General features: G+C 37.7%; 1 protein-coding gene across 2 annotated transcripts in view; it reads left to right on the top strand.

Moving 5' to 3' along the window:
* The window catches only part of LOC126094763 (3'-5' RNA helicase YTHDC2-like), a 287438-nt gene that overhangs the window by 162891 nt on the left and 105101 nt on the right, over positions 1-19446 (top strand). For both annotated transcript variants that reach the window (XM_049909315.1, XM_049909314.1), the window contains exons 17-18: positions 719-833; positions 15210-15481. In XM_049909315.1, coding sequence (XP_049765272.1) covers positions 719-833; positions 15210-15481 — 387 coding nt within the window. The remainder of the gene's footprint in view (positions 1-718; positions 834-15209; positions 15482-19446) is intronic.

The following is a 19446-nucleotide window of genomic DNA, read 5'->3' as shown; positions in this document are numbered from 1 at the left end:
CAGATGGTAGAGCGCTTGCCCGCGAAAGGCAAAGGTCCCGAGTTCGAGTCTCGGTCGGACACACAGTTTTAATCTGCCAGGAAGTTTCATATCAGCGCACACTCCGCTGCAGAGTGAAAATCTCATTCTGGAAAGTTGAAAGCTTCTTATAATAATGGAAGTTATTATAAGCATTTTGTCATAAAAAGTCAGGCAATGAAAACAGAATACATCTATGGATGGACATAAAAAAAAAATTTCTTGATGCTTTGCTGAGGAGCTGTATGGTAAGGAAGATTCCACGACTGCCCAAAACGTTCAGCTATGTTTATCCAATCATCTTCTTTTGATACAGGCATATACTATACATTCCTTTGACTACATTCCAAAATTTACATCACATCCAATAGTGATTTCTCCTTATGCAGAGTATATTGAAAGTGAAAGAAACTGTAATCAATAACCTTGAATATCAGTACATTATTTATTTATATTGTAATTTCCTAATTATTTCCATTTTTTGTTCCTATGAATGATAACATATTGTTGCCAAAATGTAAATATAATGGAAAACCCTATTAATGTCTTTGTCCAGCACACGAAATCTGTACTTCTTTATTTTGTATATAATTTAAATCAGCACTTTCTTATCACATAGTGATTAATATATATTTCTCTGCACTGACACATTCTTTCATGTTTGTATCAGTAATTATTTTATTATATTCCTTCCTTATAGGGATCCATTTGTTCTCCCTACACAGCCATCAATGAAACGTGCTGCATCTGCAGCAAGAAAAAAATTTGCCGCTGGAACATACAGTGACCACATGGCACTTCTTCGAGCTTTCCAGGTAAAGACAAAAGTCAATAAAATAAATATTCTGTACGTGGTTTTGAGTAACAAAGCTGTTGGCAGACAGCAGTTTTCAGGGCAGCTATGATAATAATCTCTAATTGCTTATTGAGTGTGGTCACATTTTTTGTTCTGTTCGAGTTCTCCCTCTAACGTGCCAGCTATCGTAGTCTTTTGTGAATGACAGTTATGGCTTGTAACTATTGTCATTTGTTTTGATTGTGTGATTTGATTTCTGTGTAGGTTACTTATTTGATACAGCAGAATGTTTGCAGCCACCAGCAAAAATATGCAAATGATGATGAGTCTGTTGTGATGTTAGTGTAAATAATGTGTTTGTTCACTTCATTGTTTGTAGCTGTAGGCTACTGTATTTGAGATCATGTTTCTAACAGACAAAATAGGAGGAAATGTGCTTCAGTGTGAATGTTACCTATATTACTAAGTGACTATCCTGGAACCTGATACCGGTTGCAGCTTGCACACATACTTCATATAATTATTGACCAAATTTAAAATGCTGCCATAATACGCTCATCAAGAGGTATAATCTTATGTTAAAAGTTCAACACAGCAAGACAAGTATTACAGTTAGAAACTGTGTTTGTCTTGAGGCAGCATAACTGATGGTATGCAAATACTGGGACTTTATTCATCTAGTATTGGAGAATGAGAGCATTTAGTGACTTCCAAGAAGCTTTACACATAATTTCAAACCTTTACAAGACTTCTTTTGCTGATATCCCTGACAAAATTATGAAAGAAAAAAGTTTTTGATTTACTGCAGTTTCAGTTTTCAAGCAGTAAAAATCCAGTGTCAGACATGATATTTTTATTTATTACTTATTTACTAGCAACTGTATTAGCTACACAGTTTGCAGACAGTATCCATACCAATGAATGTACCTGCAAAAATGTATGACACATATTTCAGGAAATACAACGTCATAAACATTTACTACATGAAAGAACTTTCTTTTGTTTAAAATATTGCCAATTACCCCACTAAATTCATCCAGAATTTCATAGTGAGAGCACTTAGCAACTTCTAACAATGTTTAAGCACAATTTCAAATCTTTTCTTAACTTTTTCTCGCTAACTTGCTTGGTGTCAAATATTTAACCCATTTGAAAAGTAATCAGATATTTGAAGCCGCTTTATATATGGGAGTTCGGTTCTTTAAAGAATCGGAAATTTAATGTTATACATTACAATAGCACAAAAATTGTGATTCAAGGTGTAATGAGAAATGGAATAAATTGCACAGGCACAGTATCTGATATTTTGAAAGGTGTTTGCTTGTATCACATACAGTTTTTCAAAAACATATCTCAGTGACAATATTCCAGTTTCATGATTTCTTACTAGTGGGTGATGTAAGTACTTGCACTATTGGAAGAACAAGTTAGGTATAGAATTGAAGAGAAATGTATGTAGTAGTAAAGAATACAGTTGCATCTCCTAATGGGAGGAGCTGGGGCAGAGGAAGAAAACAACCATTGAAGCTGTTCAGTTGACTCTCGTATTAAAACCATTGTACGGTGGCTGAACTTCAGTTTTTTGCAAGTAACGAGCATTTGGTGAAAGTGTAAAGCTAACCACAGTAATTTCTATACAACAAACTGTGCACAGAACATCCAGAATGGATTGCAAGCAATTCAGTGTGAAATTCTAGAATTCACCAAATAGAAGAATGAAAAATGGATTGGCACATAAACGAGTTTTTGATAGTAATGTACACACTTACAAGGTTCTCATTGTATTTCAGAAATTTAACTGGTTTTCTTAACCCCCGCCCCCCTCTTTCCACACGTACCCGGTAGCAGTTTCCTTACACCACAGTTCATTTATTCTGATGAGAGTAGGACTATATAATCAGGAACAGTATCTACAGGTTTCTAGCAAAGGTAATAACAGTTTTCACACATTATGAGCAGGGAGGAAAGTAGGCAAGATGGTAAAGCTCCACTAAGAAAGCAATGTGGAGTATGGTAGACGACTCAGAATAAGAGGAAAGATTTAGAAAAATGATGAAGTGCTTGTGATGGGACTAAATATGTATAATTTATGTAAAAGATAGGGATAAATGCAACTGAGTGAGGTGAGATGGGTGGGAACTAGGAGAGGAAGCCTAAAAATATTAAGGGGTTACTAAACAAATGGTGCTGAAGATATTAATGCATGCCGTGCACCAGTAGGGTCAGGTAACTGGTTGGTCTGAAACACACCAGACAAAAAAATTATTAAAATATACGAGTGTAGCAGGGTCAGAACCTCTGACAAGTGATAAAATTTCAATTTTTCACAAAATGGTGGAATTTGAAAAAAATAGTAATAAAAATCGACTTGGTTTGGCCATTCAAACGTACATAAGAATTTATATTTGGAAAATTGTTTAATTTTAGAGGTTCCCACCATAACCAGTTCAGTTCTCTACAAAAAAAGCTAAGTGGCATCAAAATTGACCAAGTAGATTTTTGGCAATTCAAACGCCCAGCAAAAAAATGTGACTTTTAGGAAATTGTGTTTAAAATTTTGGAAACGGTTTTCATTGGTTTTTTGGGACTTACCACCAGTCTGTGATAACTGAAGCATATAGTATGCCTTCTTTGATCTTATAAATCTCATTCGCGTGCATCGCTTCCTTCTGGGCCACAGATCTGGCTTCTTTACTGAGTGTATAAAGTGGTCCGCATTGCGCCTTCTGCAAAATTCGAATACTGTGTTTCCAAGTTGAATGCCCATGACATTCACTGTCTGTGCGAGTCCCACGAAGCCATCGTTGAAGATAACTGTAGCCAAATTCTTTGCAATTTTGACTGTTTCTTTACTGGAGTACATGAGTTTTGGGGAGAGTGTCCAAATCAGCGAATTTATCGACTCGTTAGAGTTTTGAGTGTTCATGCCAACACATCTTTCCAGTAAATTGACACTCAGTAAGTCTTCATATATAGATCAGAATGCTTCCAGGTGCCATCAGTAGGCGCTTGACAACGTTGGACTGCCATATGATTGTTTTTTTTTACTATATGCAATAGTTTATGGGCGAAACGGTTTTGCCCACATGTTCCCCACAATATAAGGTATCAAAATAAGCTATAAAAAATCAATTTCTTGAAAAAAAGAACCCTTAACTCTAAATAATGAAATGTGAAGTCATCCACACGAATACTAAAAGGAATCTGATAAATTTTGGTCACAGGATAAAACACACAAATCTAAAGACCGTAAATTCAACTAAATACAGAGAGATTACAATTATGAATCACATAAACTGGAATGGCCACATAGATAATGTTGTGGGGAAAGCAAACCAAAGACTGCAGTTTAATGACAGAACACCTAGAAAATGCAACAGGTTTAATAAAGAGACAACTTACACTATACTTGTCTACCCTCTTCTGGAGTACTACTGTGCGGTGTGGGACTTGAATCAGATAGGATTGGTGGAGGACATAGAAAAAGTTCACAGAAGGACAGCTTGTTTTGTATTCTCGCGAAATAGGATAGAGAGTGCCATGGATATTGTTGTATTCTCCAACAGTTTATTGAACGTAATTTCTTCTACAATGCAATAGCTGGCTGTACAATAGATGTAGACGTCCGTCGATCTATCTGGAGATGTGGTTCCTCTCGGTCGGCTGGCACTTCGATCGGCAGTGCAGTACAGCGGCTTCGGTGATATCTTCTCGGAGACTCTGCTATAGCAGTTGCCATTAGCAGTGGACGAATACTGGTCTGCCTTCGACCGGCCGGGCCTATATAGTGAGCTGGAGCCAATAGAAACCCGGCGTAGGAATCCGTGGCCGGATACGTCGTGGCGACCTCTGCAAGGAAAGGTTCCTATTAATGGACTGGAATCTTTGGTGTGTTTACCTGATGTCTTTGCCTGTTTGGCTGTTGGTTTGTTTCCCTCATAGCGTGGCTGTTATGCGGTGCTGCCTGCCATTTAGGGGAACCCGATGGCAGACAGTACAGATATCATATGTGAATTTTGGTGGCAGTCATTGACGCAAAAGCAATTTTCATTGTGGCAGGATCTCATCATGAAATTTCAATCACCAACCTTTCCGCAGAGTGAAAATACTTTTTTGGCAGCCACCCATCATAATAAAATAATAGAAATGAGAGTTCACAATGAAAAATGTAAGTGTTCTTCATTTTTCCTGCACACTGTTCAAGGATGGAATGGTAGAGAAATAGCTAGAAGACAGTTCCATGACCCCTCTGCCATGCACTTAGTCTTGAATTGCAGGGTAATCACGTAGCTGTAGATCTAGATACACCATTAGCCATGTCCCGTGAACAACAAAGTCATTAGAGATTCAACTGAAAGAGCGTATGACTGATAAAATGTTAGTAAACATATAAATTTTGTGGTGTACGTGACTAAACTGGCAATGACTAACACCCACTACCGATGGCTGTATCACTTATACTGAGCAAGGTTGAAACATTTTCTCCTTTACTTCCTCTCGCATTTGATGTTAATTTGATTTTGCCTTTTTGATGGGAATCAAAATAGAACATACCTTTTTATACAAAAAGAAAATAAATGATATTCAAACCCCAACCAGCAACATACCATGACCCAACTGCTTGTATCATGAAATGGTAGCCTAGTAGTGGTACGTAACTCAGTTCAGTTGCATACCTACCTGTTGATCCTGTGTCTTCGATGCCTATCTGTACATCCTCAGCCTGTCAAACACACTTGACCTTAACTGCAGTGCAGCTGCGAGTACATTGCTCTCTTGAAGTATGAACTCTGATAGTGAAGTATTCTAAGACAACACTCTGGGAGAGGCTGGTACACCTGTAAGCTAAGTTAGACAAATCTTGTAAAATCTTAGTACGATGCTGAGGGCCAGTGGTCTCTGGATTTTGTAGGTGTACATTAGTTACATCAATTGTACAGAGTTAAAAGTGCTTTTATCAGATTGCACTGAGCTCATGCAATTGTAACTTCTTGCTCTTGACACTACCAGTAATAAAGAAAAAGATATTGCTTATGAACTCGCAATTCTAAGCTGCTGTAACCGTGCTGTGCTGTGTGTTGTACGATTTCTGCTATCTTCCATGGAGGACTTTAAATGGCAATGTGGCCACTATTTATAAAAAATTGCAATGTATTTTATAAGAATTACCACAAATCTGTTTAAAGCAATTTTCTGCACTTACTTTACTTTTTATTGATTTTCAATTTCAATATAAAGTGACAACATTTTTTTCAGTATTCACGAAGTTCACGTGACCCTAAACCCTTCCTTTCAACAATATCGACAATAAAAAAGAAGTTATTCACCTATGAATTTACAATTCTAAACTGCCACAACTCTGTGCTTTGCTGTTTGTCATATGAGTTATGCCATCTGTAATATGGGACTTCAATTCACAATCCTGTGATAGTTTAGTATCTGCTGGATAATTAATAACCCGAGTATAACAGAAGTTCTGACATTCCTCAAAGTAGTGTTATAGGTCCTCTGCTGTTCCTTATCTATATACCGTATTTACTCAAATCTAAGCCGCACTTTTTCCCGGTTTTTGTAATCCAAAAAACCGCCTGCGGCTTAGAATCGAGTGCAAAGTAAGTGGAAGTTCTGAAAAATGTTGGTAGGTGCTGCCACAACTAACTTCTGCCATTGAATATATGTAGTGCTACACAGGCATGCTTTGCAGGCACAAAGGTAAATACTGGCACCAAAACCAGTGCAACAGTAAAAAAAAGAGAGAGAGAGAGAGAGTAGAAGATGAGCTTTTTTTCTCTGCCCTGAGTTTCAACCACTGCATTTTCATACATTATCCAATGAAGTAAATAAAAATTCCGTATTGTTCATCTTCAAATGTAGCAGCATTTCAGTGTATTATGAAAATCCGACTGGCAAGACTGTTTGGGATGTTTGTCAATATGGTCAACTCTATGTTCTGAATTTTTTCCTACCTGTGAGAAGAGATGGTTGCTAATAGGAACTTTTATGAATTGTGAATCACATGCAGTATTTTCTTCACCATAAGAATAATACGAATATAAACATTTTGCCATGTATTTTTTCATGTTTGCTGCTATCTCATTTAAATCCTGTCTGCCTAATAAACTACGAAACTAGAGTGAGACAACAGCAAACGTGGAAGAATATACATATCATGTCATGTTTATATTCGTGTTATTCTTATGCCTAATAGTGATACAGTCAGAAATGAAGCACGGCAATTGACTAGATTTTTAAATCTAAGATGACTCTAATTTATGTGCAGAATGTAATGTACTAAAGAGGTGTCTGCAAAGATTTTCAATCGCAGAAGAATTTTTGCTAAACTCTCGCTGAGAACATCTTCTATTATATGCAGTCTATTATTTGGTTCTTGTTGATCATTATTAAAGAAAGCAGCAGTGTAAGTAACAACAAATAGCAGTTTCTTGCCATTGTTTCGCTAATGAGACGATTCCTCTCTTTTTTTTTTATTGTAAGCGGCGGTAGCGTGCACAAAAGTAATCCATGCCACGAGTGGCGACAGGCCGTAATCACTCATTATCAGAATGCGACAAACAATGCATGACAAAGTACAGTAATGCATTTTCAGCTTAGAGTGACGTAAACACCTATAACAAAGAGAACGGCACTTATCAGATCAAAGAAAAATAAGCAATCAATTCAAACCAGACGAAGCATGTGAAAAAGGAAGGGTACTCGTATAAACCCGGACAGAGTGCCTGATGTATAGCAATGGCTACCTGGTAAAGCTTAACTGCTAAGCTTAAGACTCGAACCAAACTACTGTAGCTGTATCATCATTCATTCGACCTAAATTGTGTCTCATATTACAATGGACCAACTTTGTTTCGATTTGGAGGTGTGGCCTAAAACTTTTCTCTCCCCTTGAATTTCGAGTCTCAAATTTCAGGTGCGGCTTAGATTCGGGAATTTTTTTTTTTTTTTTTTTTCCTTGAATTCGAGTCTCATTTTTCAGGTGCGGCTTAGATTCGAGTGCAGCTTGGATTCGAGAAAATACGGTAAACAATTTAGGAGACAATCTGAGCAGCTGTCTTAGATTGTTTGCAGATGATTCTGTCATTTATCATCTAATAAACTCATCAGACAATCAAAACAAATTGCAAAACCATTTAGAAAATATATTTGAATGGTGGGAAAATTGGCAATTGACCCTAAATGTGTTGTCGTCCACATGAGTGCTAAAAGGAACCTGTTAACCTTCGGTTACTGTTACATGATAAATCAGTTTAATATAAAGGCTGTAGATTGAACTAAGTACCTAAGAATTACAATTATGAACAATTTAAATTGCATAGAACACACGGAAAATGTTGTAGGGAAAGAAAAACCAAATACTTCGTTTTATAGGCAGAACACTTAGAAAATGTAGCAGACCTACTAAAGGGAAAGCCAACACTATGCTTGTCCATCCTGTTTTGAAGTACTGCTGTGCAGTTCAGGATCCTTAGCATGGAGTATATCAAGATGGTTCAAAGAAGAGCAGCACATTTTGTATTATCGTGAAATAGGGGAGAGACACGGTACATGATTTGAGTTGTTTGTTGTTGTTGTGGTCTTCAGTCCAGAGACTGGTTTGATGCAGCTCTCCATGCTACTCTATCCTGTGCAAGCTTCATCATCTCCCAGTACCTACTGCAACCTACATCCTTCTGAATCTGTTTAGTGTATTCATCTCTTGGTCTCCCCCTACGATTTTTTCCCTCCACGTTGCCCTCCAATACCAAATTGGTGATCCCTTAATGCCTCAGAATATGCCCTACCAACTGATCCCTTCTTCTAGTCAAGTTGTGCCACGAATTTCTCTTCTCTCCAATTCTATTCAATACCTCCTCATTAGTAATGTGATCTACTCATCTAATCTTCAGCATTCTTCTGTAGCACCACATCTCGAAAGCTTCTATTCTCTTCTTGTCTAAACGATTTATCGTCCGCGTTTCACTTCCATACATGGCTACACTCCATACAAATACTTTCAGAAACGACTTCCTGACACTTAAATCTATACTCGATGTTAACAAATTTCTCTTCTTCAGGAACGCTTCCCTTGCCATTGCCAGTCTACATTTTATATCCTCTCTACTTAGACCGTCATCAGTTATTTTGTTCCCCAATAGAAACAAAGGTTTGCCTTTCCTTAATCTATTTTCAAGATAAGTCATAGGGTCAGTATTGCCTCATGTGTTCTAACATTTCTGAATCCGAGCTGATCTTCCCCGAGGGCGGCTTCTATCAGTTTTTCCATTTGTCTGTAAAGAATTCGTGTTAGTATTTTGCAGTCGTCGCTTATTAAACTGATACTTCGATAATTTTCACATCTGTCAACACCTGCTTTCTTTTGTATTGGAATTATTATATTGTTCTTGAAGTCTGAGGTTATTTCGCCTGTCCCATACATCTTGCTCACCAAATGGTAGAGTTTTGTTAGGCTTGGCTCTCCCAAGGCTGCCAGTAGTTCTAATGGAATGTTGTTTACTCCCGGGGCCTTGTTTCAACTTAGGTCTTTCAGTGCTCTGTCGGACTCATCACACAGTATCATATCTCCTATTTCATCTTCATCTACATCCTCTTCCACATCCTCTTCCATTTCTGTAATATTGTCTTCAAGAACATCACGTTTGTATAGACCCTCTATATACTCCTTCCACATTTCTGCTATCCCTTCTTTGCTTAGAACTGGGTTTCCATCAGAGCTCTTGATATTCATACAAGTGGTTCTCTTTTCTCCAAAGGTCTCTTTAATTTTCCTGTAGGCAGTATCCATCTTACCCCGAGTGATATGCACCTCTACATCCTTACATTTGTCCTCTACCCATCCCTGCTTAGCAATTTTGCACTTCCTGTCGATCTCATTTTTGAGACGCTTGTATTCCTTTTTGCCTGCTTCACTTACTGCATTTTTGTATTTTCTCCTTTCATCAATTAAGTTCAATATCTCTTCTGTTACCCAAGGATTTCTTTTAGCCCTCATCTTTTTACCTACATGATCCTCTGCTGCCTTCACTATTTCATCTCTCAATGCTACCCATTCTTCTTCTACTGTATTTCTTTCCCCCATTCTAATCAGTCGTTCCCTAATGCTCTCCCTGAAACTCTCTACAGCCTCTGCTTCTTTCAGTTTATCCAGGTCCCATCTCCTCAAATTCCCACCTTTTTGCAGTTTCTTCAGTTTTAATCTACAGTTCATAAACAACAGACTGTGCTCAGAGTCCACATCTACCCCTGGAAATGTCTTACAATTTAAAACCTAGTTCCTAAATCTCTGTCTTACCACTATATAATTTATCTGAAACCTTCTAGTATCCCCAGGCTTCTTCCATGTATACAACATTCTGTCATGATTCTTGAACCAAGTTTTAGCTATGATTAAGTTATGCTCTGCGCTAAATTCCACCAGACGGCTCCCTCTTTCATTCCTTAGTCATATTCCATAGTCACCTACTATGTTTACTTCTCTTCCTTTTCCTACTATCGAGTTCCAATCACCCATGACTTTTAAATTTTCGTGTCCCTTCATTATCTGAATAATTTCTTTTATCTCAATATACATTTCATCAATATCTTCGCCATCTGCGGAGCTAGTTGGCATATAAACTTGTACTACTGTGGTACGTGTGGGCTTTGTATCTATCTTGGCCACAATAATGCTTTCGCATGCTGTTTGTAGTAGCTTATCCACATTCCTATTTTCCTATTCATTATTAAACCTACTCCTGCATTACCCCTATTTGATTTTGTATTTATAACCCTGTATTCCCCGACCAAAAGTGTTGTTCCTCCTGCCACCGAACTTCACTAATTCCCACTATATCTAACTTTAACCTATCCATTCCCCTTTTTAAATTTTCTAACTTACCTGCCCGATTAAGGGATCTGACATTCCGCGCCCCGATCTGGAGAACGCCAGTTTTCTTTCTCCTGATAACAACGTCGTCCTGAGTAGTCCCCGCCCGGAGATCCGAATGGGGGACTATTTTACCTCCGAAATATTTTACCCAAGAGGATGCCATCATCATTTACCCATACAGTAAAGCTGCATGCCCTCGGAAAAATGACGGCTGTAGTTTCCCCTTGCTTTCAGCCGTTCGCTGTTGAGATGGATGCCATTAAAACAAAGGCATTTTTCGTTGCGGTGGAATCTTCTCATAACACTATAGTCACCAATATTTTGTTGACACCCACCTACATACATTTAGGGAGAAAAGATCATCTTAATAAAGTAAGGGAAATGAGAGCTCACACAGAAAGATATAGGTGTTCGTTTTTTCCACACATTGTTTGAGAGTGGAACAATAGGGAATTATTGTGAAGGTGGTTCGACCAACCATGCACTTAAGTTTGATTTGCAGTGTAGACGTTGATGTAGATATTATTCAGCACACAAATTCATCTAACACCACCTCCTGATGAAGTGGTCATCAGCAACGAGGAAATCCCATCATTGAGATAGTGAACAGTGGGATAATTACAGCATCTTACTGACATGAACTGGAGTGATGGCAACTCATGTGGCATAAATTTGCCCATTACATACCCTCATATACGTCTGCTTTGAGTGTCACGAATCAAAATATAATTTGTCAGCACCATACAAATTCACTTACTATGTTACTTTACTTGATTAGAGATTGTTCACTTAGTATCAATAGAAATAAAGCTTACATGCTGTAGAAGTGCCAGGTAGCAGTATCAACAAGCTCTGACCTGAACTGCCGGTGTTGGTGGACATGTGTGCGTGAGGCGTGGTGGTTTGTGTGACTGAATGGTGTGTGTATCTCTCTTGCTGACAAAGGCTATGACCATAAGCTTTGTGTAAGTTTCTTTTAATTGTGTCTGTCGGCAACTTTAACATTTCATCGTTACAGTAAGTACATTGTTTGTATATCATAGAGGTGGAGCTGGCATTCACCCTCTGTTCAAGCTCTTCCAACACCAGCCACTTTCTCTCTAAAAATAGTGTGTTGCCCACACTGTTACCCTTCCTGAGCTGCGGTTACCTCAGACCATCTTCTTTAGGAGTATGAACTCTTTCTAATATTACAATACAGGTAGTTTAAATTGATGGCTGCAGTGGAGAAACTCTAAGAATGATACATGACATAATTTGTCCTACCTCTTATTACAATCCATAACTTCATCACACACTATTTTTCGTCTTTCCTCCTGCTTCATCTTTGACTCTTCCATCAGGTCATAAATGAGGAGCATCTGTCCCTGCGAAGTATGCTGTATTTTTATTTCAGTCTGTGTTAGTATTCTTACACCAACTGGGGAGCTTCCAGAAGCCGTGGTCTCTATCCCATCGCGGTGACTTGCATTTTCATGGTCACCAGTGCTCTACTTCCCAACAATGATTGTCTGTGTCTGCCAGTGGCTCTTGTGAATTCGGATCATTAAGATGCATCAAAATCCAGATATCTTGTGATTCTTTACACTGATCACAATGTAGTTTTCATCAGTCTCACTCTTAATAAAATTTTACATATATCTACATATGATTCCACCTGATTCCAGTTCTCCTTCATTATTTTAATTTCCCAACTTATTAACGCACAATTCTGTTTTCACCAGAAGGTTGCTTTATCGATTTGAAGCTTTCACACAAGTGCATTTAGAACCAGAACACTGCTCTCACATTTTATTATAATAAATACTCTTTAACACACAAGCTATGCCCACTTCCTGTTGTTAAAAGATTGCTCATGAAGCCTTGTCACTTGAACTCTCTTTGTATGCTGGTCCTTCCAAGTTGCTGCATTTTAAGAGAATTAGAATAATTCCCGGATTTATCCTGAGAATGTAGGAAATAGGAGTCAGTGCTGAGGTCCTCTGCGTATCTGAGCAAAACTAATTTGAGGTCTCAGAAGCTGCCCTCTAACAAACTGTTTCACCTCAACAGTCAAATCCCATCGACCCACATGGTGTATATACACCTAATCTAATACTAGCAATCTATGCATTTAGAGCAAGGTCTACACTCCCTGAACACACAATGTCTTAATTCCAACATATAAGAATTACAGAGTTTACAGTAATTGAGGAATGGGAGATTCAGTCCACCTTCAACTGTAGGGAGGGGGGGGGGGGTTAAATTACGGGACATTATGGTTGCAGCAATGCTGTTAAGCATTAATTAGTACTGTGTAAAATACATGTTCATCAGTTAAAAGTTTAAATATTAAATTTTCATGTAATAGCAATGAAGATAAAAAATTATTTAAAAACAATCACAGGAAAAGAAAGGGACTTCAAGAATGAAAAAAAAAACTAGGTCTAAAGAAGAGGAAAGAACACGGGATGTAGCAACAAGCAGACTCTTATGGCAAAATGCTTATAGCTGTGAGGTGTTGAGAGAGGCAGTGAGAAACATTCGGTATGGCATGGAATATGATGGTGCTGTTATTATGGTAAGCGTCGTGTTCATCTATTGAGTAGTGAAGTTAATCCGTGGAGACAGTTTCAAGACTATCACATAAGATAATTCATTTCATATCATGATGAAAATAAGATAGAACAATGGCAGAAGACTAGGCTAAATTTTTTGGGTCATGAATAGTGTCATACGATGAGGGGAGCGCCTCACCACAATTCCTTATCAAAGTTAGTATTAAGGAGTACAACAGCAGATGGTAAATATTTGTGTGGACCTTGTAACTGGGGTAATTTTAATGTGGTGGATCCTCATAGTACGATTGGGACTACTGATCAATGCAAATGGAACAGCCCTAAATACGAAGACTGGTAGAAAGTACTGCAGCTATTGCACTAAAGACAACTGGACTCCATGCTGGCATGGTCTTTTAAACAGCTCCATACAAGAAGGTTCAGTATCAGGGAGGGATTAGAGGAAGGTACACAAGGACAAAGTAAAAAAGAATATCTTGAGATGTGTTAAATTCTGTAGACATGTGGATCAAGTGTCTTTGCATGTGTCACTGTTGTTAATCTATCAGTGATGAATTTGAACAACAGGAGGGACTTAAATATTTTTGTCAGGCATTAATTTGCCCTCTCCTATGAAGTAGTTCTCTCCATGTCTCATAAACAAATCAACTGTGGAGGGAGAAGAAAGTACCACTGGTGGTACAATGCATTTATTTATAAGTATGTACTGTGAGATACACACTGAAGCCGGCCGCTGTGACCGAGCGGTTCTAGGCACTCCAGTCCGGAACCACGCTGCTGCTATGGTCGCAGGTTTGAGTCCTGCCTCAGGCATGGATGTGTGTGATGTCCTTAGGTTAGTTAGGTTTAAGTAGTTCTAAGTTCTAGGGGACTGATGACCTCAGATGTTAAGTCCCATAGTGCTCAGAGCCATTTTGAACCATACACACTGAAGTACACATACACTTAGCTATGCTTTAGAGGAAGGAGGGATTGTTCTTACATTCAAATAATTTTTTTGAAAAGTGGCAGAATGAAAGCAGGATCGGCTATTATAATTTAAGAGAAGAGATTATAGTTGAAGATAGGAGAGCTATGTTTTCCATTTCTCTGTGTTTCATTGACAGAATATTTTGTGTGTCACATGTATTTAGTGTACTGAAGTATTGAAAGATGACAGATGTCTGAGTTGGTTCATTCCACATTTTTTCTCACACATGCAACAGATTGATCTTTGTGATGATATCATTAATGAGGAATATGATCTCAGATAAGGAAACTATGGGAAAGGATATAAGTTGTATTCTTCCTGAAGGAATCATTTCAGCATTCACCTAATGCAAGTGAGGGAAATCATAGGAAAACTTAATTATGGTTGGCTAGATGGAATCTGAAACTTGTTCCATTTGAATGAGAGTCCACCATGAAAACCAAAGCACCACCCTGAGATATGGTAGTGGTGAAGTTGATAAAGTAACCTGCTTGTGAAAACAGCTACTGTCATCATCTCGACAAGCCCTCTGAAGTGTAGGAAATGAAGAATAACTGTGGACTGTTTCTTCTCAAATGATGATGTTCAAGTCTGAAAGACAAATCATAATTTCTGTGCGGTACAGTATAACTTTAAACAGCTTTAAACCGGGTAGTAAAACGTAAGATGAAAGATTCTTACACAAGATTGGCAAAAATTAAGATTACCCAGTACATAATCGAATTGTTTACATGAAAAGCATTTCCAATGACATATTTTTAGACACACGTACACTGAAAGTTACTATATTGTTAATAGAAACTACAGAAGGAGAAATAAGTCATAAAATTGTCTCAGAGTAATATTATTATTTTATTAGTGTAATTAAAAATATGTAAAAACCTCTTTTTATTTTTAATTCAATACCAAAATAGTATATTTGGTATTATGTGATGATGCCTAACATACTTGATCCTTAAGAGACTTTTTGAAAACATTTTCTAGGCATGGCAGCATGCAAGAGCAAATGGCTGGGAAAAGTCATTTTGTGAGAAACATTTTGTGTCAGCTGCAACTATGGAAATGGTGGTTGGTTTGCGAACACAGTTGTTAGGCCAGTTAAGAGCTTCTGGCTTCGTGCGTGCACGTGGAGGTGGAGACATTCGTGACCTGAACTCCAACTCGGAGAACTGGGCAGTGGTGAAGGCAGCACTGTGTGCTGGTGTATATCCAAATTTAATTCGTGTTGACAGAGAACATACACAGATGCGTACACAGTAAGTATTTTCTCATGTTTTTGTTATTTAATGTTTCCTCCTGCATTGGCCATAAGGAAATGACTAACAGGAGCACGAATACATTATGTGCACAATTGTACTGACTGCTTTCCACTCTGTGTTAGTGTTTTGCAACTGCCATATTTAAGGGGAAAAAAATAAAAATATTGTACTTTCAAATAGTGAAGTACATAATGAGACAAGCAAGAAATAACGTAAGCTGTAACTATCAAAACAAACTTTTCTTTACATTTCTGTTTCCATTCTTTTGCTGGAAGTATCTTCGGCCTCTGAAAGATAATGTTTATATAGATTCTTTTTTGTATTTGTGCTTAAATATACGGCTATTTTATAAGCACAGGTTTTTCCCTAGTGTTTTATTGTTTGTGTCACTTGAGTAGACTGATGATGTGTGTGTCAATGATGGTAGAAAAGAGGTGAGTGCATGCGTGAACATCATTAAAATTGTCTTTAGTTTGATAGTGTATGTGATTGGTATTCACCCTTTTGCTCACATTTCAATGCTATATGCCATGTAATTTTCACTAGCAGCAGTGCTGTTTTCTGCTGTATTTAAGTGTTTCAAGGTTGCAGTAAACTTAAATTACAGTTATCCGTTTGCATCCATTCTTTCACCCGTTTCTCTATGTCTTCATTATCAGAATATTCTATATGTCATATGTATTTAGTGTACTGAAGTATTGATGATTGTAGATGACGGACATGTCAGATTTGGTTCATTCCACGTTCTTTCTCACACATGCTACAGATTGATCTTTAAGAGTTAATAGTTTCAATATCAGAAATGGCGACGTAAGTGATTTTGTGACTCTAGTTTCATCTTATGTGTATTAGTGACATTTGTGCAAAAGACAATAGTAATTGCATGGTGCCTAGCATACCTAGCTCCTAGCCATATCTAAAAAGCTTTGATGAATTGTGGCTCCATTGAGTACAGGAATAGTTAAAATAATTACTGGATGACACCAGATAGCATATGTTTTGTAAAGACAATCTAGTAGTAATTCACTCTGATGATACCACATGTAAGTGGTTATACTTAATACACAGCATAATATACCGTATTTACTCGAATCTAAGCCGGACCTGAAAAATGAGACTCGAAATTCAAGGGGAGAGAAAAGTTTTAGGCCGCATCTCCAAATCGAAACAAAGTTGGTCCATTGTAATATGATAGACAATTTAGGTCGAATGAATGACGATACAGCTACAGTAGTTTGGTTCGAGTTGTAAGCTTAACAGTTAAGCTTTACCACGTAGCCATTGCTGTGCGTCAGGCGCTCCGTCCGTATTTATACGGATACCCTTCCTTTTTCACGTGCTTCGTCTGGTTTGAATCGATTGCTTATTTTGCTTTGATCGGATAAATGTTGTTTTCTTTGTCATAGGTGTTTGCGTCACTCTTAAGCTGAAAATGCATTACTGCACTGTGTCATGCATTGTTTGTCGCATTCTGATAGTGCGTGTTTACGGCCAGTCGCGGCTCGCGGCATGGCTTGCTTTTGTGCGCGCTACCGCCGCGTACAATTAAAAAAAAGAGAGAGAGAGAGAGAGGAATCGTCTCATTAGCGAAACAATGGCAAGAGACTGCTATTTGTTGTTACTTACACTGCTGCTTTCTTTGCTAATGATCAACAAGAATCAAATAATAGACTGCGTATGATAGAACATGTTCTGAACGAGAGTTTGTGAAAATTTTTCTCCGTTTGAAAATCTTTGCGGCTGGTTCTTTATTACATCAAATTCTGCACAGAAATTACAGTCATCTTAGATTTAAAAATCTAGTCACTTGCCGTGCTTCATTTCTGACTGTATCACTATTAGACATAAGAATAATACGAATATAAACATGACATGACATGTATATTCTTCCACGTTTGCTGTTGTCTCACTCTATAGTTTCGTAGTTTATTAGGCAGACAGGATTTAAATGAGATAGCAGCAAACACGAAAGAATACATGGCAAAATGTTTATATTCGTATTATTCTTATGGTGAAGAGAATACTGTATGTGATTCAAATTTCATCAGGTTCCTATTAGCAACCATCTCTTCTCACAGATAGGAAAAAATTCAGAACGTAGAGTTGGCCATATTGACAAACATCCCAAACAGTCTCGCCAGTCAGATTTTCGTAGTACACTGAAATTATGCTACATTCGAAGATGAACAATACGGAATTTGTATTTACTTCGTTGGATAATGTATGAAAATGCAGTGGTCGAAACTCGCGGCGGAGAAAAAAAATCTCGTCTTCCACTTTTTTTTAAAAAAAATTATTTACTGACGCAGAGGTTTTGGCGCCAGTATTTATCTTTGTGCCTACAAAGTATGCTTGCGTAGCGCTACATGTATTCGCCGGCAGAAGTTAGTTGTGGCGGCACGTAAGAACATTTTTCATAACTTCCGCTAGCTTTGCACTCGATTCTAAGCCGCAGGCGGTTTTTTGGATTACGAAAACCGGAAAAAAAGTGCGGCTTAGATTCGAGTAAATACGGTAGTGGAAAATATTAATGTAGGTTCTGTGTGACATTTGTCTCCATGATCCATCAAATATGAGTGGAGTACTTACACAAGTGAACTAGTTCGGAACAGAAGAAGCCACATCTAATATAGTATGGATGACCAATATTGCTGTGTGCCCATGTGAGCAATATTTTGTCACTCTGCGATGAAGAATAATCTTTGGTTCAGGTACACATAGCATCTCATATACCGTCAAACGGGGAGATTTCGGACGGTTTTGTTGTTATTTTGATTTTAACTTTCATATATATTGTTAGATTACATTGATTATTATGGAAGGCATATATGTGTAACGAATAAAATATCCCAGAACCAGAAAGTGTATGTGTAAGAATATTTATCTGAGGCAGTTAAATAAAGTGTCCGACATCACCCCATGGATTGGGGTGATTTCGGACACATTTGTTTTTTAAATCTATGTCCGAAGTAACAGTATATAGAGGGCGAATTCGGACAGTTACTGCCTTTTTTTTTTAATTCTACATGCTTTTTATTTGATTTTTGTGACATTTTACACATTTTAAGGGAACCCTTTGTTACGAATAAGTGATATGGATTGATATGTTGTTGTTGTTGTTGTTGTCTTCAGTCCTGAGACTGGTTTGATGCAGCTCTCCATGCTACTCTATCCTGTGCAAGCTTCTTCATCTCCCAGTACTTACTGCAACCTACATCCTTCTGTATCTGCTTAGTGTATTCATCTCAATGAGTTTTATATATTACAGATAAGTTCTGCACGAGCCCGTTTAATATTTTTGCTTAAGCGAACAGAAAGATCTTCTGACTGTCGTTTGAGGAATAAATGCACCCATTCTTGTCCTGGCAAATTATTACGAAATTTCTTCTCTTTTCGGCCAGATTTATCAAGATATATTTTAACTAAATATCCAATATCCAATTTAATGAAGGGAAATCCCCAATGTGCAGCCCTCAAGATACCTTGCTTCAACATTTCTTCTTCTTCTTCTTCTTCTTCTTCTGCTTTATTTAGCACTGGCTGTCTCCCATCTTTTTTCGGGTGTGCTTTCTGCACTTTATTTTGTAGGGTTGATTTAGGTATACCATACAAATCTCACGCTTTTCTGTATGATAATTTACCACTGAATATCACGAACAGCTTTATCTAAAAGTTCCAGGTCATAATTACACTGTACTGTAGCACCTCTTCTGCTCTTATAGGTTCTTGGCATTGTCTGAAATCACCCCACACAGTACACAGTTTTAAAAAATCTGTCGTTATTTTATAACCTTGCACAAGAAACTCGACAAACTTGTACAGAAATTGTCTCAATGCTGTTAGCTACTGAGCACATCGACAATCATGGTTACAATAACTTCCCGCTTGGCGCAACAATACAAAGTTTCCACTTTATGATAATGCATGGATTTTTAACACTGAGGCTGTTCGTCTATTATTCA

The sequence above is a fragment of the Schistocerca cancellata genome, chromosome 8 (genome assembly GCF_023864275.1).
Source record: "Schistocerca cancellata isolate TAMUIC-IGC-003103 chromosome 8, iqSchCanc2.1, whole genome shotgun sequence".
NCBI lineage: Eukaryota > Metazoa > Arthropoda > Insecta > Orthoptera > Acrididae > Schistocerca > Schistocerca cancellata.
This window is presented reverse-complemented; position numbering and strand designations above follow the sequence as displayed.